The sequence below is a fragment of the Pyxicephalus adspersus genome, chromosome 1, assembly GCF_032062135.1.
Source record: "Pyxicephalus adspersus chromosome 1, UCB_Pads_2.0, whole genome shotgun sequence".
In the NCBI taxonomy this organism is placed as follows: Eukaryota; Metazoa; Chordata; class Amphibia; order Anura; family Pyxicephalidae; genus Pyxicephalus; species Pyxicephalus adspersus.
Window position 1 is genome coordinate 101,298,822 of NC_092858.1, and position 24,584 is coordinate 101,323,405.

The 24,584-nt window shown below is 39.3% G+C and overlaps 1 protein-coding gene across 4 annotated transcripts in view; it reads right to left on the reverse strand.

The window, feature by feature from the left end:
- Positions 1-20,878: 20,878 nt before the first annotated feature.
- The window catches only part of PHACTR4 (phosphatase and actin regulator 4), a 34,229-nt gene continuing 30,523 nt past the window's right edge, over positions 20,879-24,584 (reverse strand). For all 4 annotated transcript variants that reach the window (XM_072421222.1, XM_072421238.1, XM_072421230.1 and 1 more), the window contains 2 exons: positions 22,639-22,715; positions 20,879-22,562 (listed from right to left, as the gene is read on the reverse strand). In XM_072421222.1, the coding sequence (XP_072277323.1) occupies positions 22,547-22,562; positions 22,639-22,715 (93 nt within the window). In that variant the 3' untranslated portion in view covers positions 20,879-22,546. The remainder of the gene's footprint in view (positions 22,563-22,638; positions 22,716-24,584) is intronic.

Below are 24,584 nucleotides of genomic sequence, written 5' to 3' on the forward strand. Positions count from 1 at the left end.
GCCTGGCCCGGTCGGCATTTGTGTCCCCTGGCCTCGTGTTCCCCAACGTTCACACACCAGGGAGGCAGATTCTGGACGGCATCTGTGTAGTGTCGCTGGAAGACGCCGCGGGCACTGCTGGAGGATGCTGCAGGCACATGGGGACCACGTGGGGAGAAAACTCCCTGGCAATTCCACTCCGTGTGTGGCTCTGGGTTCCCATTTTTGGTATGGATAATTCACCCCGAACCACACTCAGGATTACCGCTGGGGAGGTTAAGATCAGTTACTGATGGACTGCTATGTTTATTACACATTACTAAATACCCTGATTAGTTTATTAAGACTCTAGACATGACAAAAAAAAAGTCTAACTGTACATAAAATAAACTCCTCCACTGGTGTCCTCACCACACTGTACATATGAGAAAGAGACATAGTTATCCCTGGCAAACCATACATCTGAGCTATGCTTCTGCTGCTGAGAGGTAGAATGGTGGCTCTTGTTGACTGCTGCACCTTCTCTTCTTGGCCAATTACAGAGCACCTTACAGTCTGTGACTTTATTTTTTTTTGGTCTTAATTTTAGATATGTGTATTAGAACTGTTACTTTTTACTCATAAGTGATAATGCTAGTTACATAGCTGTCATGCTGATGCCTTTAAATATTGTGTCATCAACCCCAGGCAAATATGCAGATAAAGATTTGCAATATTCAAGATCTGCATAAAGGGAGTACAAACTTCAGAAAACACTAAAGTAAAGATTCAGCAATAAAAACCAGCAAGTAGACATTTTCTTAAGGTAAGAAATGGTAGACCCCCACATTTCTTAAATCCTAAAAATGATGGCATAAACGTAAATTTGACTGTTTCGGGATAAGTGGGAATTATGCAGTCATTGTTTTATCATCTTTTCAGTGAAATTGCTTCAAGCAATGCGACAATGTGTCAAGCAACAAATGGTAGGTTCATGCATACACCACACAAGGGTAATGCATGAGTGTTTTTCATTATGTTAGGTTATGGTTTGGGTTTATCCACACATTTTGTATTGCCATATTGTTGTCATCATCATTACCCCCCCTCAATTTCCAAATCCCCCCGACATATTTCTAACTGTTTATAACGCTGTTATTCATCCCTCCCCTTAGGCACGTTGTCTTGGCATCATCTTTGACTCTGCCCTCCCATTTACCTCCAGTATTTGTGTGAACAAAGAATTATTCTTTTGACCAACACACAAACACACAATCTTCGTAATCAAATGCTGCTGGGCGATGCGGTCAGGCATCTGTTGCGGAGATGTCCCTGCTGCCTGCTCTTCACTTCTCCGACTCCACTTCTTCTGTGTCGGATGTTCATGGGTACGGCGTGCGGAGTGCTGGCCTGTGTGTGGAGGTAAGTATTGTACTGTATTAATAGAAGTCTGGACTATCTGGCCTACCCTTCCACCACATTAGGCCGGATAGGCCAGAGTCTACTGTGTGTGTATGTATGTGTATATATGTATTCTTACAATCCTCATCAACATAACAAGAAGAAGCTTACGCAGAGGTTAAACAACAACTTAGTAGAAGTAAAATAAGCCGTAAAATAAGGAGTATAAATTAGTTGAATTTGTTCCAGTTGGAGTAAAACCCATTGAGGTAAGTGATATTACAAATACGTTCTATAATTAGTGCTCCATCATAGGCTGAGCCAGATTTCCCACAAGGCAACATAGTTGTGGCCTAGAGTGCCATGGCCACTAGGAGACAACACGTAAGGTCCCTTACTAGTGCTACTTACTAGATATATAAAAATAAAATTTTAGGTAAATGTATCTATAATGAATCTGAATTCCTTTTGTTCACATTTTGTTTTTTTTCTTGTTACCAAAAAACGAAACACATTGAAAAGATCCTGTAGGGGGATTAAATGTTGCCACACAATCCAACTGTGAATCAAATGCACAACAATTAATGTGTAATGGGTCAATAAGAATGACAGAGTTAATTTCATAAGTTTTCGAAGATGCAGTGGGTTAGTGAGTCAACATGTATTACAAATAATATTTCGGGCATGCGACATGCCCCTCTGAACAATGCACCTATACTAGAACAATCATCAACCAAGCTCCACAGAAAATACCCTTCCTAACAACCATTTTTATTTAGCTGTGCAGTAACGCAGATGAAGAACAATACACCAGCAACTCCATGTGTTTTTAATACAAACTTCATCAGTCATAGGTTATTGGGCAGCGACAACATTAGGCCATCTGGGCAAAAGAAAAGTGTAAATCATTGCATGTACTTATGGTGAACTACTTAGCTCGCAATCCAGACATTCCGTAGCTATAGGATGTGCTGGTCGTTCATTTAGAAATATGAAAAATCTCTAAAATGTCTTAAAGCTTTGAAAGAAATCTAGAGGGACTGCAATGACTGGAGATCTTTGGGGCAGTGCTTTAAGAAAATATTGTGAAAAGAACCTTGAAAATATCAGATCTAGAAAATGAAAGAAAATTAAATAATAAATGTTGTACAGTGTGAAATAAGCATTACAGGCCAAAGATCCACTTTCTTGTAGTGGTATGCATCCTGTAGGTTGGTGCTGCTGTAACTTCATAGGGAGCTATCCAAACACACAGCCTCAGACAACCCAATACCACAAATTTCTGACAGTGATAATGTACTCACTGCACCAACTCACATAATTCAATCTCATGAAACATATGATGTGTGATACACTAACCTCACAACAATACATTGCACAGTTTGGGGATGGTGGGGCTGGTCTTTATGATGGTTGTACACTAGGCAGACCTATATATCCGACACCTAAACCCTGACAACCATGTACCAGCTCTTGATGGTGCACCTTGAACTCCTGTTCAGGTACAAGGTGAATCTGGTGAAACAAGGTGAGTTTTTAATTGTGAGAGTGACTTCTCTACTTTCTTTTTTTTATAACATTTTTTATTTTCAATTTAGTAGAAATTGAAAAAGGTACAGGAGTTCGGGTTCATGCGCCTCATGGGAGAGTGAAAGATCTCAGAGGTTCCCGTTCACCCAGGGGAAAATCTTGACCCTGCTCCCTCCCTCTGCAGCGCACAGCCGATTTGCTTGATTTAACTCCCCAAAAACAAGTGCACGTGCATAGGAACCTATGGGGGAAGGTGACGGCGGTACACAGTGAAACTTCATCTCACCATTGGTGATACTGACTACGCTGTTGTCAATGTGTATGCTCAGTGGGTGGCAAAGGAGTCTTCTCCAAATTTAATTGTGGGCGGAGACTTCAACTCCTGTGTCCTGTGTGAATCAGAGGACAGAATGAGCTCCCGCCACCTAGCTGACGAAACCACTGAGGTGAGACGAAGACAGGAGAGTCCCTTGAGTGTTTTTGTTGAGTCAGTAGGTCTTTATGATGTCTGGTGCCACCGGTATCAGTTGGAAAAGCAGTACATCTTTATATCGCAAACCAATCTCTCACAATCCAGAATTGACTATCTCTTCTGCACAGACCCTTTTTTTTACAAAGGGTGGACTCTCCAGAAATACTGCCGATGGGTATATCTGACCATAACCCTATAATGTTGAATCTTCATGACCACATTCCTAAGGAAGAGGCGTGGATATGGAGGTTCCCATCCTGCCTGTACAATGACTCCGCATTTCAGGCGGAGTTAAAATTGGCTTGGCTGGAGTACGTCTACAGTCATTTTTTACATACAAATTACCCAGTTTTATTCTGGGCATCGACCCAGAAGAAACAGACGAAACTTGAGTATCTTAAGAAACTACTACTGCGAAACGCCTAGTCCCAACTGACCTCTACTCCGAATAGAGAAACAAGGTCCAATGGCAGAGAGCAATACCAGTGTTTGACACTTGGGTGGAGAAATATGAGCGGTGCAAGGGTAAACAAATTGACTTAAAATTGCATAAATGTGGCAATAAGTGTGGCTTTGTTCACTGCCGGGGGATCAGAGGTGCTACACTAGCTGATTATTACACCGCTCCATACACGGGCATAATTATGCCTTTCTCCTGCGGGGAAATTTTTTTGACGCCTTAACGTGGTCATCTTTAACCAGGTAACAGGTGGACCAACTATAATCTAAACTGGCCCATGGCAAGGCCCCAGGCCCTGATGGCCTCACATCCGAATTCTATTAATTTTGAAAGAGGATGTGTTACAAGATTTAGGCCATTTGTAAGCACATGTGAGACTCTTGTACATACTTACCATCCGGTAGGGAATCGCATATAAAGGGAAGGACCCACGCGACCCAGCATCATACCGGCCCATATCATAAATTAATTTAGATGCCAAACTCCTATCAAAAATTATGAATGACCATTTGGCCAAGTTTTTGCCTTCCTTAATATCAGGTGGGGTTTGTGCGCAGTAGATCTGCCACCACCAATATGCGAAGGATACTGACTGCCCAGGAATACGCAAAATCCGATCCACAACAGGATATAGCGATCTTTAGTATCGACGCGGAAAAGGCATTCGATAATGTGGATGTTGGCTGGCTTTTCCAGTCGTGACGGAATATTGGAACGCAGGACCCATTCCTCACCCTTTTACAGGCCATGTACAGTAATCTTCAAGCTACGGTAAACACCCCTGGTTTTCTATCCAGAACAATACAACTTCAGAAGGGTACTTGACAGGGGTGCCTACTAGAAACTTTGGTGCGTCATAAAGCGTCCACCCCTAAACTCCATGGCATTTGCCTGCGAAATGTAGAACTGCGGTTGGCATTTTTTGCAGACAACATTTTGCTCTTCACATTTCATCCCACATCTGACCTGCTCCATATTGAGCAGATTTTCCAGGAATATGAAAAGTTGGCAGGTCTCAAGATTACCTTCACCAAGAGCGAGATATTGTTACTGACCCCACTACGTAATCGTTATTGGTTGTCCCAATCGAAGTTTAAAGTAGCCACTGAGTATATAACCTATCTTGGCATTAAGATCAGGAAACATACCTCCTCTTTATACAAACTGAACTACCCGCCTCTGTTCTAAAGGATTCAGGATAAAAATGGTCTCCTTCGCTAGATTAATGTACTCCCTGCAAATGATACCATTGCTACTCCCCCATAGGCATGTTACATTGCTACAGAAGGCCTTGATAAAAATCCTGTGGAGGGGCAAACATACTAGAATCTCTCTGACCAAATTTATTTTGCCAGTAGCTGAGTAGCTTTATAACCTAGCTAGTTTATTCCGTTAGTGGCGGACTGGATAGTGGGCATGTCCCATCACTCTAATAATTTGCTGGAGAGAGCTATGGTCTACCCATGGGATTTGAGGGCCATCTTACATTGCCCCTTCTCTAACCTCCCCACAGACATCAAACATAACACTGTGATAAGAAATACAGTTGTAACGTGGAGAAATCCCATGAAAAAACTGAGTCTGCCCTGCGGATTCTTGGTATAATTGCCAATTTGTGGCAACCCACTCTTCCCTCAGGGTCAAGAATATGAGGTATTCCATGACTGGAAGAAATAGGGACTGTCAAAGATAGGTGATGTTTTCAATGGGGATGATGGGAAACCATACCCATTAAGCTCCCTGGTTTCTAAGTATAAGTTACCACCCAGGGCTGGTCACCCACTTTTTGAAAACTGATCGACTTCTGACATTGTCTCCAATGTCAATATCTATTTTGTATAAGACTCTTTAAAATTAGTATAACAAGCCACTGTCAGGCTCCAACGTACGCGAGTGGCAGAAAGACTTGCTGCTGATGACCTGATGACAAGATTGTGGAAGGTTATTCAAGGGTGAGAAAGGCCACGGTCTATGAACTATGGAGGGAGACCCAATTCAAAAATATGCATAGAGCCCACAAAGTCTATAGGTCATGGTCTACTACTGTGGACCATAATCCTGGGGACTCCATACAATGTTTAAAATGTAAGCGGGATAAAGCTACCCTCTCTCATTGTTACTAGGTCTGCATTCTATCGCTCAGTTTTGGGGGGCAACGTTGACGATTTTGGGGGGCAATTTTTTGAAGAAAGTTGTGGGGTTTACATTATCATTATGCCCAGTACTATGTCTATTTGGAAACTGGTCCTTGATCCAGGAGATGGGCCTAGCAAAAGGGAAAAAGACATGGGTAGACCTGTGTCTACTAGCGACCAGGAGAGCCATTATGAGCCAATGGATCGAATCTAAGACCCCTACACTGGAAATGGTTAGGCCATCTTTACTAACTATGTTCTATAGAGATAAGCTGGAGACCAAAGCTAAGATCTAAGGAAGATAAGCAAAAATCAAAATTTTTGGGAAAATGGTTCTGTTTTATAGATAAAGTTCTGCTGGAGAGAAGGAACAGGTACTATCCCACTTCCAGTATTCTTCCTGGTATATTATAAATGTAACCTATAACACTGATGCGACTCCCAGTTCATGACAAGACTTTCAAACGAATGGATGGACTGGGCTTTGTCTTTCCTGAACATGTTGGCCTGCGCCGCTCCAGTTTCTATGATAACTCACCCCTGTCATACTCGGGCCTCAGAAGACGCTGCCGGACCAAGCACAGTCACCTTCACATCAGAAGGAGAAGGGGCAAACCATGCTTTCCAAGGTGGCCGCGCCTCCTTCATTACAGACTCTGAAGTCTCTGTCTGGCTCTGCTGTTCAAGTGAGTTTTTCTGCTTCAGATCCTACAATGATTGCGGATGCGGTGGGTGTAATTTTAAAACCTACCCTATTAGAAGCCATAGACTCAGCCATAATCAGGGGGATACAATCCCTCAGACAAGACATTAGGGAACATTCCCAACATTTGCACACCGCTGAGGAAAGGATTTCCTCAACAGAAGATGATCTTTTACAAACAACGGGTACTATAGCAGTAATGAGCAAGCAATTAGAAAGCCTGGGGGAAAAAATTGTTGATCTTGAAAATAATAATCAGAGGAACAATCTACACATTGTGGGGGTCCCAGAAAAGTTCTCTCCAGGACAACTCCTGGAACTATGCTCCACCACTATACCAGCACAACTGGGTCTTACCAATATCTGTCTAGTAGAAAGGGCCTATCGGCTGGGCCAGCAGAGGAAGGAGAGCACTATTCCTAGGCCCATTATCATCCACTACCGTGATTACGCGGACAGATTGGCTATTCTGCAATCCTATAGATCCCAATGAGAGCTGACACTGGAAGTCACCAATTTACTTGTTTTTGCGGACTATTCGTTTCCTATAAGTTTCCCGCAAAAGAAAATTGATTCAAAAAATATGTTCTGCTTTGCATCTGCGACACATAAAATTCCACCTGACTTATCCTTCAACTTTGCATATAACTAACTTCCAAGGGTCAAACCATGTATTCACCGATCACAAAGAGGCGGAGTCCTTTTTGAGGGAATGGCTTTCCGGTCAGGAACAGCCACAAGAGACGACAACGACGGTTCTAGCCCATGAAACCACCAGACCCCCTAAATCACCAGCGTCACCCCACTCAGCTACATCTACAGATTCCATGCGCAGATCTGATCGTAACGCCAAGACCCCGCAATCAACCAAAATCAACGAAAAACAAAAATAGGCAGAAAAGCTGTTAATCTTCTCTTCATGCGGAGAGGTTTATCGATTTATCATCCTTTAGCTGTGCAGTGATAGTTGTTCTGCAAATTTTCACTCATCAGGTGTCGACCCACAAGTGATGATACAGTTCATACTGATGTCCGTGAGGAAAAAGGGAAGTCCACTAACAGGACAGTTTTGTTCTTGTTTTTGTTTGTTTCAACCTCCCCCCCTGATTGGTTTTATTTCCTCCCCCCTAATCTGGATATTTTGACTTTTGCACCAGACTGGAATTCTTCGGACACACCGCCTCTATGTGGAATTACCAGATGATTGAACTTGTTCCACCTGGAACTGGAAGATGTTCCTGTCAGTTCCTGTAGACATTGTGCCTACCGGATCCTCATTTCCTTTTCTTAGCTGCATTGGACACAGTGGGTGAGATGTATCAATACTTGCTTTTCACAATTGTTCTTTCATTCATGCAATTAATGTATCTGCCAATGCCATGATCCGGGTGATTTCTTGGAATGTAATGGGACTCCGGTCTCCTAATAAAAAGATGTCTGTCCTGAGGCATTTGAAACGGATGGGGGCAGACACAGCGTTATTACAAGAAACGCACCTACAGGAGGATGACTTTGTTAGGATGAAAAAATTGTGGGTTGGTAGAGTGCTTGGATCCCCAGCAATGGGAATAAAAATGGAAGTAATGATTTTATTGCATAGAAATGTAAATTGTGAAGTGGTTCCTTCAGAAACTGACAAAATGGGTAGAATTATGAAAATCAACTTAAAATTTCCAGGTACCATGCTCTCACTATATAATATCTATGCACCGAACTCCCCACTAGTATGTTTTTTTCAGGAGGTGCCGGATGGCTCCTTCGGGAACCCATGGTTAATAAAGTTGTTGAGGGTGACTTCAATACCGTGATGCATATAAATGAAGATAGCACCATGGGGAGATCCCCCGAACTGGGACCATTCTCCTCCCAATCGGTTACCCTATTGTCGGATTTCATGCAATCCACTCAACTTTATGATTGCTGGAGATATAGCTTTCCTACCAAAAAGCAATATACATTCTGTTCACATGTGCACGCTTCTCAATCTAGAACTGACTACCTGTTCTGCACAGAATCCTATCTGCCACTGGCTGGGAAACCAGAAATCTTGACCTTAGCACTCTCTGATCACGCACCTGTAGCAGTGTCCCTGAAAGAGGTACAACCCAAAGGAGACTCATGGCTGTGGAGATTCCCTTCCTATTTAGGTAGTGATTCTGCTTTTCAAGCAGAATTGAAATCGGCTTGGTCTACTTACATATACGGCCACTAATTTGGAACATAAAAATGACTCCCCTTATTCTGGGAAGCAGGGAAGGCGTATATGAGAGGTCAGGTTATCTCATATGTGGCTACCTGCAAAAAACAGACCAGAGAGGCATATATGAATGCTTTACACACCCTGCGACAAATGCACGGTTTATTCATTGCTGATCCCTCTCCAGTTCATAAGCAATCCTGGCTGACAGCCAAGCCTAACTGATGCCTGGGCAGACAAACATGAATTGTTCAAGAATAAGTACTATGACTTAAAGCTCCACAAACTTGGTAATAAGACTGGGAAGCTTCTAACTAGGCTGATCCGATCTTCTGGCTCCCAAACCTATATTCCCGCATTATATAATGGCTCCGGGATATTGGAAACAAATCCTAAAGATATTAATAAGGTACTGGAATTATACTACAAAAACCTTTATAAGGGACACATATTAGAGTCTACAGTAGAAACAAAGTGTTTTGAAACAGTACGGCTACCCACATTACCAACTGAACAGTTTGAGTTTCTCAATGCGGATATAATGAAACTGGAATTACAAAAGGCAATATCTTCTCTAGTTAATGGAAAGGCCCTTGGCGATTGAACCCCTGCTAAGGTATATGGAAACAGAAGCACCCCTTCATGGGATAAAAATACATGCTATGGAAATAAGAGCCGCTCTATTTGCGGACGATATTGTACAGTTTACCTCGGACCCATCAAAAGACATCTCTACCAACAACTGCTCACACTATCCGGGGAGGTGGCAGGATTGAAAAAAAACTTTTCCAAAAGTGAGATACTCCCTTTGACCAATATACGGGACAGGCAGTGGGTTATCGTCTTACTTATTTGGGCATACATATTGGCAAATCCCCTACGTCATTGAACAAACTGAACTATCTGCCCCTATACCAAAAAATAAATAGGGAACTACAAATATGGGAGAAGCAACCAGTAGTCCGGATTTGGGCAGAAAGGGGCCTAAAGACAGTGGGCGACTTGTTCTCCCTGGATCTCCCCAGACCAGTAACGTTGAGAGCACTTACACAACATTATGCTCTACCTACAAAGGCTGCTCATCCACTTTATTACCTACAGTTCTGGAAATTTTCGATCACAATCATTTAACCCAACTAGAGTATTGGAACGCAAAAAATTTGTCAACCTGCTCTCTTTAACACCGCCATCCATATCATCACTAGGGTAAGCAGGAAGGCCTCTGACAGTTTCGATAAAATTTACTCAAACTTCCAGTGGGTTCACGAAATTCGGCAAATACATTTTGCAAATTACATCAAGTCAATGGGCCAACTTTAAACATTATTAGCAAAGCCCCTATACATGTTAGAACCACCAAATTTGCTAGGTAAGTGTAGAACAGTGGGAACAAGGAAAAAATACAAAAGTTCAAAAGTCCTTGTGGATTTTCCAGGAAAATGGCAGGCAAAGCGGCGGCAGGCAAATAGGATTTTTGCGTGATGGACTGCGTCCAGAATGCAGCACAAACCTTAGGACACTGAGAAAGGGTGAATTCAACCCACTAGCAACAGTCTCTGCCATCAAAACAGCAGGAAAACGTGTTGATATTTAATGTATGCATCTTGAATTTACATAGCTGCATAATATCCTAACGCTATATAAATCCTGTTTATTATTATTAATAATAATAATAATAATAATAATAATAATTGCTAGCTGGCATCATGACCTGGATGACATGTGTTAGGAATGACAGACATAAAGTTGTGAACAAGTAGTGTGGTGACATTAGGCAAGGATGGAGGACCAGAGACGTGGGCCAGCAAGTGCAGTAGCAATGTGTGGCCTCTGGTCAGCTATCGCCAAGAAGACTGCATTGGTAAGAGTCATGGAGAGCTGGGTGTAGTGGATTGTCAATGCCACCCAGAAGTGTACAATTTTAGTGAATGGAGTACTGACAGGCGGCAGCAGCAGGAGGAGGCGGTGGGCCCTGAGACGGAGCATGGACTGCATTGGTAACTGGCATCTAGAGCTGGGTGTAGTCCTCAGAAATTTAACTGTACCAAACGGTCCTCTTTGGTAAATAGAAACAGGTATCAAACACTAAAATATCTGTATTGGGGCTCCCCGATAGTTGCAATCCCGCCTAACTCACACAGCAGAGGCTACAGAAGGCTGACATTTATTAGCATTGTTTTCGTTACCATAACTATGGCAAACTGTGTTGGCTCCAGGTGGACACAAGAAATCATGTTTACTCTTTGACATCCTCACCATGGGACCAGGGGTCTTTAAAAATGGTCTCCAAGTGGTGCTTGATGACAAAGGCATCCTAAAAGTCACCCACGATGTCGTTGGTTAGGAGATATTTTGTCCCACCAATATGGTGTGTTTTTGAATAATGTTTTTGATACACATGTGGGTGATGTGTACTTGTTTTCCATGGAAATTAGTGGTTTTCTTCCTCATCGAACATCTACTGTGAAGGGATGTTTGACTCTAATATGCCATCTGAACAAGTACATTTCTTGAATATCACACAATTAACAATTAACAACATTGTTAGTTGACAGCTATCTTAATGCTCCTCGCCTAGCAAAAGCAGATGCTTTAGCTTTGACTGAGAAATTATGGTCTGAGCTTCCCAAAGAAAGAGAACAGAAAAGGCTTTAAAGAATATGTTACCAGCCATGAATTCCTTGTGAGATAAAAGTAAACAAAGCCATGATTTCTTAATGGGTCATTCCTAAAAGAAGATTGGTGCTAGGAGACACCTTAGCACATACACACTTTGTCCTCTTTGTTTTCAGAATCACATGATATTATATTTGGTTCTCTCATGTATTGGCTTACTGGTAGGATTCATACCAAATAATTAAACATTTGAAAGGAAGAGAACTACTCTAATAATGACATAGTTGTGTCTGCTTAAATACTTCAGAAAGTCTTGGATAGAGTTTATTTGTTGTTTTTTGTTTATTAGTACATTTATATGTGGGGAAAATAAGGCACAGAACAACTCAATGTACCTCTACTATATTTTTGGGTTTCAGCATAGTCTATTAAAATGCAACAGTTTCAAATTTTGGACATTTTGTACAATACTGTACATTTTCAAATAAATTGCTAATGTAGTTAGAAAAAGTCTGTATTTATTTTAAAGTAGGCCAGAAATTTCACTGTACCAAATGGTCTTCTTTAGTAAATAGGAACAGGTAACAAACACTAAATTATCTGTATTTATTTTACACTAGCACAGAAATTTCACTATACCAGTCTTCTTTGGTAAACAGCAAGCGGTATCAAACACTGAAATATCTGTATTTTATTTAGAGAAATACAGAATTTTTTTGGCTTTATGGATAGCTTGCAAGAGGTATCAGACTGAAATATGTGTGCTTTTGTACAGTAGGACAGAAATGTTTCTGCCTTTTTTGAAAAATAGCGACTTTAACTGCTCAATCTGTATATTTCAAGATATACAGAAGGTTCCTAACCTGCCCCATCAAAATGCACAATGGCTTTGTGATAGATATGAGATAGATTGCAAGAGATACCAGACTGAAATATCTAATTTTGTAGAGCAACACAAAATGTTTTTGCCTTTTTGGATAAATAGCAAGAGGTAGCAAGAAAAACTGCACAATCTGTATATTTCTAGATTTACAGAAGGCTCTAACCTGTCCCTGTCACAGTGCACTTCTTTCCCTGCTTCTCCCCCTCACACAGAAAACAATATGGAGTGATTAACCCCTCCCACCTATTCTGAGATCTGAGATTGGTGCTGCTGGGCCTTGCTGTGCATCCAGAGAGCAATTGATTCGCTTCCAGCTGCACCATTCCCGCCGGAAATAGTAGGCGTTCCCGCCCCCTGCATTTCCCCTTGTTTGTTCAGTGAGAACACGACCTCAAGGCGAATCACATGGCACAACTGGGCTGGCAAAAAGATTTTTATTATCCCAGACCTTTGTGAAAAAATAGTGCAGGGTTATCTAGCAATTAGACAATCTACTCCCAACAAAATTTGGAGGGGGACACAATTTAGGATACTCCACAGGGCTTATAAGGTATTCCGCCCACCAATTATGACGCGGGGGACTGCCTCAACCAGGCATACTAGATGCCTACGGTGTGATTGACACGGTAACGCTTAAGCTTTGTCTATGGGGCTGTATCCAAATCCAAAGATTGTGGAATTAAGTTGTTTCCTTTATAAAAAAATACAGTTAGTATTAGAACCACTGTTATGTGTGTTTAGAAACTGGGATATGCAGACCTGCACTTTAGGAAAAGGAACAAAAAATTGGATATCCCTCTGTTAGCTACACACGATAATGTTTCAGTGGATCCATGCAGAACCACCTAGGATACCACTGGTCACATCTTTCCTGCGACTGCTATACTATAGGGATTTGTTAGAAGGGGAGGACTCAGCAGACAATGCTGTAACGAAATTTTTTGATACGTGGTATGCGTATATGGAACATAATTTGGAACATCCAACATAAATTGGATAAAGTTCTACATCGACACCGCTACTCCACATGGCATAATTTAAATTTCCCATGAGTTCGAGGCTTTCTTTACAGATCATTTTCTCTTGGCTACTGGTCCCACCAATTACCCCCGGTGACACAATACACTGTTCATATATATTACATGGAGGTGATACAGGACTGCGTTTTACCAGCAAACCTGATTGGTAAAGTCCCCCCCCCCCCCCCCTGTGCAATTTAGAATTTTTTTGCTATTACATCACTGGTTGGACTTGTTATTGTTGTTTCATATTGCTGCAACTGTTCATTGAGGATTGCTGCAAATTTTATACGTATATTGTTTTTCTACTTTTTGGATTTATGTAACAAAACTATAGAGCTAACCACCATGTTTCCTTTTTGTACATTGCTCAAAAGTCCTAATATTGTACTTGCTCAATGTTTTTCTGTGGTTATAAATAAAGTTATAAAAAAAGTACCCAAATTATTGGGCTAAAAATGTATAAATACAGACCTGAAATTTCTATCCATGAAGCTCATTAAATTACTAGAAGCAAAGGGTTTAGAGACAAACTTCTAAATCATTTCCTAACTCAAGTTTGGGCAGCAGTCCAACCTGCCTCGAACTAGAATACTCGCTAACTATGATGAGCTTTTAAGACTGCAGTTTCTACTGTACTATGAAATTTCTAAAGTAAATTTGGGGAATAATATTAGGTTTTTTCAGGGGCTGCCTCAGACTTCTAAAGAATTTGGTATTTGATGATCTCATGGAGGTGGCTTATGAAAAAACTGAAATACAAAAAGCATTCACCAGATATATTTAGACCACAGAAATCTGAGCTTAATGTATAGGATTAAAAACATGCTTTGTCAGGGTAGAAAAAGTAGGACTATAAACCAAAACACTAAATCTGTTGTTTTTGTGATAACTTAGAAGTCAATACACTGGTTAAGCATATGTACCCCTGTAAAAAAAAATTTGTTAGACGCTACATAACCACCTTGATATTCATTTTGTAGAATTACAGTGGAACAATCTGCAATAACTATTTTTAAGAACAGACCTGTTCCCTTTACATTTACAGACAGTTTACTTGTATTAAAAAAAATCATAGCTCTAAAAAGTGAATTAATATCATTGCCCCGGTCATTCTTAGAACTGAATGCACTCCTGTATAGAGGTCTAACAGGATACATCACAACAGTGGCCTTTGAAAAGATCTAGCAAGTGTGAAGCCCATAATCAGGAAATCAATCTTGTTCAATGCCATGAAATGCTGATTTTTGGCTATTGCTAATATCGCTCCTAACATTCCTAAAAGAAAAAAAAATAATTGTAGCTTTTTGACATTTTTTAAGACATTAAGTGATAAAATGTATCCCATGAGGTGAAAGCGCATTGTGAACCAATATGCTAGATTTATAGGATCTCTCCTTGGGTTGTAATAACTTTTACTAGCACTGATGGGTCATGATGGGACTTGCTAAAAAATGTTTTTGATTTCAAAACATGAGCTTGAAATCAAAAGACCCCCTTCAAATGCTACTGACACACACCAGACTGTTATACAAGAAAACAGAAAAAAATTGGAGATATACAACTTTATTCCACTTTCCAGAAAGGCTGATAAGGAAATGTCAATTTTTACATTGAAAATGCTGCCCTTACCTACTTAGAAAATGTAGCAAAAACAATGATATTACAGAAATACCTTATCATGTCAATGGTCAAATTAGGAAAAATTCTGACCTGGTAAATAGAATGCTTCGATCTGGTAAGACAGCAACCTGGAATATCAGGGGAGAATTTGTCTACAAAGGTCAAACTATCCCAGGGTCCGAAATTAAACAGAAAAGGAAGAAGAATGGCTCTTTGAGGCAACACTAATTAATTAAAACTTTTTAAATGTTTTTTTTTTTTCACAGCAAAACCAGTGCACTACTATAGAGTTCTACTCAAGTGATTCCAGTAACAAGACTTTTTGGTCTAAACAGAGCTCAGCTATGTTGTAAACACATACAGGTATTACAACATGTTGTATTAATATTGCAAGAAATAAATGTCTCTTTTCCCAACGCATTTCGCGGTATGACTTCTTCAGGGGACTTTTAAGAGACCTTGGACTTGTAAAGTCTAGTAAACAGAAACGTACAAACACATAATAAAGAAAATAATTATTATATGTTTTCTACATATATGCTATATTAAGGATCTTTATATAATACAGGTTGGCTGGCCAGAAAGAGTTGTACAAAAAATGGTATTAGATCCTTGGAATGTCTTGTTGACCATGAGGATAGTTTGGTCTTATTGATGAGGCAATGGGGGGTCATTTGAAAAAATTGTTGCAAGATAACTGGAATTAGTCTCTTTTATCTTGTCATTATTAGTTTTGTAAAGTAGGACTATCACCAAAATGATCAACCAAAATTTTTATTTTACATAAAGGGTACACAAAGGTTACAAAAGGGTAGACAAAGCTCATTTCTTTTTTTTTTAACCCTTTTTTCTTACCATGGTGGTAAAGACAGAATGGGAGCTCGGAGCCTTCTGGGATACCTCACGTCAGTCACATATCGTCACGCATGCCAGGAGGCTCCTGACTGCTCCTGCTGCACATGCCCCAATCTCGGGCATCCGCAGAAGGGGCTTTTTCCTGTAATGGAAAAAAATGCTGATCTAATTTTTCCAATTTAGAGCAGGCTACATCACCTGATCTTGCATCTGCGCATTGCAAGATCGGGTGACGTAGCCAGAAGAAAAAAAAGAAGACAGAGGAAAATAGTGATGGCCAGCTATTCCTCTGTGCTGGGGATGAAGGCGGATTCCAGGAAAGTGTGGGACCCAAATGAAGATGGCGCCGGAGAAATCAGCGACTTTGCAGAAGTAAAGTTTAGTGTTTTTTTTTTTGGTTTAGTTCCGCTTTAGGTGAGTGACCTAATATGTGAGATGTTTGTTTGGGAGTTTCTGGATGACACTTGTCCAGATTTTTAGCTTAATTAGGCCTTCAATATGGTAATCAAACTAGATTCTCTATACCCTGCAATAAGGTTCTCCTTATTGCAGGGTATAATCATTTGCTTGTCTCATCTTTACCCTTTTACTTTGTAACTTTCTCTCCTAAACAAACTTTCAAACTTTTTACTATGAGCAGAGGATTTTGTTTTTCTTTATCACATCTTGGTTGTAACTCCTCTGGAGCTTTTGTTTCCCATGATTCACACAAACTGTCCATCTCCTTTTCCTGTGAAAAAGGAATATGGTCTGAAAACAGATAAGGAGAATATGTGATCTAAGAGTGGCTGTTATGAGTGTTGCAGTGGAAGCAGAGGTTCCAGGGTATTGTATCAAATTTACTGTCTTCATCTCTCTGCTGTGACCAGGCTGATAAATGAATGAGCTAGCCAGTTTATAAGGAAGGAAGCTTGGCTAGGAGGAATCTGCCTGCTCTACCAAACATGCAAAGGAGGACATCTGTCTGTTACCACTGGTGGTGTTGTGCTTAGTAGTGGTGCTGCCAGTAGCTTCCCTCCTGCCAGGCCTATTTCAAGCTGATATTGATAATTTTCAAAAATGTCAACAGCCAATCATTCAGAATTGGTGAACTTCATTAGCAACTATGCAGTAACATTTTCTTTGTGTTACAGGATTTTTAAGTCTACAGCCTGAGTTGCAACAGGTAAAAAGGTGACCTAGAGAATAGATTATCCCTTTTAAAAACATATTTTATTCTAGGCTGCAATTTCTCTGATTTATAACAGGAGAATGTGTCCTTGGGAAATATTATGTATCTTTTAATTTTTTTTTATTTTGCTGCAATGTGACCTGCAATGTGTATCTTACTGCAAATAAGTGTGTTTTTGTTTTTTTAGCAATGGGGGATAATATCCTGTGTGTAACAGAAAATAAATGCTTTGCTTTGACTTTTATAACTTTTCCAACCCATTAAGTAGATTATTCCCAATTTTAAGCAGGACAAATGTGGCTTTTTAAAATATTCTCTTTATAAGATGAGGAGGAGGGGGAGAGATATAGATATATATTATTTTTTCATTTAGGCTCCATATTCCCCAATTTGTAGTTGGAATGGCATTGAAAATAAAATATCACCTTAGTCATTTTTTTAGGCCACAATTTTCTTGATTTGCTGCATGCAAAAAAAGATAGCCTTGGAAATTGAATATCTCTTCTTATAACACTTTCTACATTTGGAAAAATTTATTTTGAAGTAAGAGACAAGACAAAGACAAAGATCAAGGGCAAACAGCATAGGGTAATTTGGAAGAGGGCAAGGCAAGATAGAAGCACCACTCAGTTTATAGCACAAAGGGGTGCTGATAAGTTCCTGGCTTTGCCCAATTCCGGATGAAATTGAAAAATGAGTGTGGGGGTATATGACGTCCTAATATCTTAGTATGTAACTTAGTATGTAAATATCAGGTCTTTGCAATTCTTAAAATGTTTTCAGAAGCTGTGATGGCAGAGCCACAAGCAAGTTTCACGTTGTTGGAGTTAAGGGCCGTCATGAAGTTTTTGTTTCTCCGGGAAAAGTCAGCAAAGGACATTCACACTAAGATGTCACACACACTGGAGGAGAAGTGTCCTTCCTACAGCACTGTAAAAACCTGGATATCAAGACTGGGCATTTCACTGTTGAATATGAGCCCTGTAGTGGGCTCCCCCCAACCTCAACTGACTCGTCAACCTGTGATGCTGTCCATGAGCTGATTATTATTATTGAGGACCGGCAAATATCCGCAAAAAAGATAGCCCAAATACTTGACATTTCATGAGAGCATGTTGGGTTTGTATTACCACTATCCCAGACATGCGCAAACTTTCAGCGAAATGGGTTCCAAAATGTTTGAACAGTGATCAGAAGGAACGAGTTGAAGCATCCAAAGCCATTTTGGCCCATTTTGAAGCTGCACAGGACTTTTTGGCTAGGCTTTTTTTTGCAGGACAATGCACCTGCGCACACGTCCAATGTTGTGGCTGCCAAATTGAACACCCTGGGTTTCCAATTGGTCCACCATCCCCCCTACTCACCTGACCTGGCCCCTTTGGCCTATTACCAAATTTGAAGAAACACCTGAAGGGGCAATGTTTTGAGGACATTTCTGACGTCAAAGATGCTACCGAGAGCTGCTCTGCGGCCCAACCAAAGGACTTTTATCTGAACGGTCTAGAAAAGCTGCAACTACGCTGTACCAAGTGCATCAGTCTCAGGGGGGAATATGTTGAATAAATGTGTTATTTCATAACTCTGGCTCTTCTTTCTGGGCAAAGCCAGGAACTTCTCAGCACCCCCTTGTACACTTCGAATGTTTTAGCCAGGGTGACCAATCAGAGGAAAACTTATGTATTTTGTTGTCTTTGATAGAGAACATTTTCTTATATTTCAGTTGAGGTCACCAATGGTTTCACAAAGATTGGGGACCTCAGAACTTTTCAATGTTCCCAAAAAAATTCGGTTTTGCTGCTACTACCAAATTTATTATTTGTACTGGGACTAATAGATAAATAACACAGGTCAACAAAACATAGTTTTGATAAAATTTAGAAACCACAGCAAACTTTTCCAGGTCCTGATTTGTTTTTAAGGGTACAGTCTGCCAGGGATCTGCTTCTACCACAATATTCTTTTAAATGGTTCCTGTTGCCAATATCCTAATTGCATGGACTGTGGACTTTGGGTTAGGAAAACTCCCCAACAGGACAGCTATGAGCTATAAATAGAGTTAACATTTAATTTTCCAAGATGCCAAAAGATCAATGTTAGGGGAAAAAAAAAAAAATCAAACAAGAACACTGCAATACTGCAACACTGTCTTCCCCAACATAGGGGAGTGAATTTAAACAAGAATGAAAAACATTTATAGTAGTAGAAAAATTAAATTTTTGAAGCAATAATAAAAACAAAACCTTTGTCTAACCTCCTCCTCACAACAGAACAGTTTTGGAACCAAAACATTTAATTAAATCCAGCGTTTGAAAATGAGCCAAGGATATCTATCACTGGGGTAGAAGATGCTTATGTTCATGTACCCACTTTGATATTGTGAGGTGTTATGTAATGGGATATATAAACACAAGGCAAAAGATTGTAAAATTTCTGGATGACAATCAGGTATTATTAAAGATAAAAAGTAGTGTCAACATAGTATTTCTTCATACAATATGAAATATGGGAACTGGGAGAATTCGTGATACAAATTGTTGGATCAATGAACAATGTTATCTGCTTCAGAATCTCTCCATATTCATAACGTGAATACATTTCTAAATAGGCAGCTTTGTACAGGTAACACATGACTGTGGAATAGGTAGTCTGTAAGGTGTTTTTAAAACAGACCATGCTTCCATCAATACTACTTGAAATATTTTACAGTGCACCATCAATGAAGCATAAATATTTAATCACTAAAAGGAGAAAATAAATTGCGTGCTCCAATCCGTGAACTATACAAGCACACCAATTTACAAAAAAAGGTGCTTTGCAAAATAAATAAAATTAAAGAAAAAAAAAAAAGAATAACAATGCAAGTAACAAAAAAAAGACACTGGGGCCTATTGGCCAGCATTATGGTATAAGACAAAATAAGTTGGTTCAGTGGTTAGCACTTTCGACTTTGCAGCACTAGGTCACAATCCGGGTTTCAAATCCTGGGCAGGACTCTGCAAGGAGTTTATATGTTATCCCTGTGTCTGTGTGTCCTGCAAGTACTCCAGTTTCTTCCCACATCCCAAAAAAAAAAAAACATGCAGTAAGGTAGTCCTTAGACTACAATATTGACATATGGCTATGACATTAGATTGTGAGCCCCTTTGAGGGACAGTTAGTGATATAACAATAGACTTTTTAAGCACTGTGTAATATGCAGGCGATATATAAATGCTGGTTAATAATAATAACTAGGCAGAATATAAACTGAATAACAAAAAAAAACAAAAAAACAAACCAGGCGTATCTAATCTTTATATGCTTATAAAACTTCATAAAAAAAACACATTAACCAAACGAAATGTCTACTAAAGTCATTGCAGACTGTCAAAAAAAAATTATAAATACTTTCAGAGTTCCTGACCCAAACAAGCCTGTTTGTAGACACAGAACTCCAAATCTGTCTAACTGTTTAATGCCATGGTAACTACATGATGGTTAATGGGAAAAGTAGTTTACAAGATAGGAGGATTTGGATGTTTGTGCATTCTATTCAACTTCCTGAAAATGACAGTGAAATGCATTTCTGACAAGATCAACAGGTATTTTCTGTACTTGCTGAAAATGTACCTAGCCATTATAAAAATAAATGAATAAATAAAAATAAAACCAAGTAAGCCACCGCAGTTAAGGACTGCTAAGCTGAATTATATTAAATGCATGATTTGCATTTATTCTTTCCTTCAGGAGTATTAGTATCATTGTGAGTATTCAGAAGTAGGTCATCAATAGCAGCCTTTTTAAACAAAAAGTAGAAAATGTCACCAGGTAAGTGAATAAATCTATAAAGATAAAAATAAAACTCTCAAAGTCATGTTTTGCCTAAAATAATTTTTTTTTAATTCTCATTGTTAAAACTCAGATCAAGACAAGCTGATATACAGATGCTGATCCAGTCCAAGTACACATACATATACACATTCAGAAAAAACGTTCCAGTCGTGGGGTCTCCCTTGCAATGTCAAAGACGTATGGTACATATATATACATACAGTATCTCCCAGATAATATTTTAGTAAATCACGTTAACAGTAAGGTATAGTGTTTTATCTGCATTAACTTAGGCATAGGAATCTCCAGAATAGTTATGCTTTCTATTCAAAACTCTTAATACCTGATCTCTAGCAGTATGCCAGTATGCCTCAGGTAGATATAAAAATGTGCAAGTAGTAAAATTAAAGTGGTTACATTCTCTGTTAAAGGGGATTTTCTGCTTCAAAACCAATAGACTGTGGATTCAGGCTATTACTATACCTTTGGAATTCTGTTCTGTCCTGAAAACTGTTCTCAGGCAATGAGAATATTGTTCACAGAGGCTTTATATCGCAGTCTATTTGGATTTTCTAATTCACATACAAGTCAGCATGACTGACCACATTCCAATCCTAGAGGGGGGAGTCACACCTGCATAGATAAACTAGGATGGGGGGGGGGGCATTTTTAAAATTAAAAATATAATCCCTATGTGACAATGCACATTATTGAAAATACTGTCTTCAGAAGGTATAATTAAATTCAGGACCATGGTGTAGTGCGGACCTCCTAAATATTTCAAGGCCAATCCACTCTAATGTGTAATTACCATCAGTTATGATTCATTCACTTGCTGGCTTCTTAGACTTTTTGAGAAATAAAACATGATCCACTGCAGCTACAGTTCTTGGCTCTGTTTCCACCCACCACAAACTCATTGGTGTGTCAGGAACTACTTTTTGGTGTTCCTAATCCTAGTGCTTTATTGTGTATAGTAAAAGATACAATATAAATTCTACAGAGATAGTGGGACTGCCTCCTAAACATAATCACAGGTAAACCGCCCTGGGAACTCCAAGACATAGGAGTCCAGGAAAAATTTAAGAAACTCAGAATCTAGAAAAGATGAATTATTTGTATTGGATGGACCAATAAATTTATGTGGATGCCATGGGACAAATAGATGATCAAGCATCTATACTATGAATAATTCTCATTCTACAAAAACAAAAAAAAAATGATATTGAGAAACTACATACTGCCAATCCCTGAGACATACCTTGAAACTATGGAAGAAGACCTGCAAACATACAGGTAACAAAAACTTTTCATGGTTTGACAGAGCATGGTCCACCTAATTCAAGAAAACAGCAGGAGAAACAAGATAAAAAAGTAGGACCAGCCCTAAATTGTCTAACAACTACATTAAGGCACTTTGAGCTTGTAAGACACTTGAGAAGAAGGCTTCTAAAAGCATAATGATGAAAAGGAAGGTTAGCACCATTTGAGGTGTACAGTGTTCTAACTACAGAGTCCATCCCACAGAGGAATTAAAAGATTGTGAGACAAAATGCGAAACATGTGAAACCACTCTCCCATATCTTCAAAACCACTGCAGATGCAGGAATGAGGTACATCAGTGGAAGGGCGGGTACGCGATTGGCACAACTCGTGAATACGCAGGTAAGTGCTTCTGGGCCCTAACAGTTCTCTTGTCCCAAGGCAAGATGATTAAGGCCGATGGAACCTGTAGAAGAAACATTGTAAGTTGTACTGCACAGTTATCTTGCAAAGCCTAAACTGAGATTCCAGAAAGGTCTTACCGTGTGTAGTGTCTGCTCTCTTCATGAACAGCCATTTCTGTGCTCTTGAAGTCATTTAGTTCTTTACGGATTGCAGCCTGTTTGACACAAGAAGATGTTTTGAAAAGCCAAAATTATAGCTTTTTCCAAGGCACTTATGACTAACAAACTTCCTACTGGTTGCCGGGAACTAAAAGCAATTTATACCAATTTATGCGCTTATTCACATGTTCACATTGCACAAAAAAGCATGTTCACAAAAGCACAATAGTTACCTTAATAGTCAGCCTTTTCTCATTAGTGTATTGCACAAAACTGAAAAATCCAGTTTGTGCATTCAAAAAAATAAAAAATTAATTAAGTTTTTTACCTTAAATAATTTTAATTAAAACCAAAAAAGTGATTTAGTTAATTAGCCTACCTTTAACTGAGCAACAACAAATAATGGCATTATTTAATACAAAGTACTAGTAGTGCTACTGACATACGTTATACAAGTGACATGTTTTTTTAATAACGCTATTTTACATTATATCACTTTTATAATATAATAACCTTCTGAGCGGTAACCCCGAGTGTGACTCGGGGTAGAAAAAGGATGCTAAAAGCGCTAACCCCGAGTTACACTATCTTATAGGATAAACCTAAAGAAAGTAATAGTAAATTGCTACTTACCTTTCTACCTCCGGACGGCTTTCTCTGCACCCGATGAGTCACTTTGTATTGCATTCAATACAAAATAAATGTAACACAGTGGATTTATATGTGTAAAAGCAGTACTTTCATGTCCTTCATGAACATTTTACAGTATAATATAATAGTATGACTATATTATTTAAAAAAAATAAAAAATATATATATTTTTTTTAATTCATTTAATTTATTATTTTGACATGATTTTGTGTTTCAAATTTTTTCACACTCATATGTTCGTGAAAAACAATGTACTGCTTTTAGACATATAAAACCGGACAGAAATGAACTGCCCAGGAGGTTTATAGTTTATTTGTTAAACACTTCAGCACCACCACCTTTACAGAATGAAAAAGTTCTGTCACTTCTTTGTAACCTTTGTAAGGGGGTTACCTGGCTCCATTGGACCTAAAGGTTCTCCAACAGCAGTTCATACATTTTGGTGATGTTCAGTGGAGACCAACCCAACATCCAAATTGAAAAAATGAAAAACTACAGCAAATTTAGATCTTTACGATTCAGAAATAATTGAATTTACAGTTAGGTCCATAAATATTTGGACAGAGACAACTTTTTTCTGTTTTTGGTTCTGTACATTACCACAATTAGTTTTAAATGAAACAACTCAGATGCAGTTGAACTGCAGACTTTCAGCTTTAATTCAGTGGGTTGAACAAAAATATTGCATAAAAATGTGAGAAACTAAAGCCTTTTTTTAACACAAATCACTTCATTTCAGGCGCTCAAAAGTAATTGGACAAATTAAAAAACTGAAAATAAAATGTTCATTTCTAATACTTGGTTGAAAACCCTTTGCTGGCTATGACAGCCTGTAGTCTTGAACTCATGGACATCAGCAGCTTTCAGTTGCTGTTTGTTAGTGGGCCTTTCTGTCCAAAGTTTAGTCTTCAACAAAGTAAAATGCATGCTCAATTGGGTTCAGATCAGGTGACTGACTTGGCCATTCAAGAATATTCCACTTCTTTGCTTTATTAAACTCCTGTGTTGCTTTGGCTGTATGTTTTGGGTCATTGTCCATCTGTATTATGAAATGCTTCCCAATCAATCTGACTGCAATTAGCTGGATTTTAGCAGACAGTATGTCTCTGAACACCTCAGAATTAATTTGGCTGCTTCTCTTCTGTGTCACATCATCAATAAACACTAGTGTCCCAGTGCCACTGGCAGCCATGCACGCCCAAAGCCATCACACTGCCTCCGCCATGTTTTACAGATGATGTGCTATGCTTTGGATCATGAGCTGTTCCACGCCT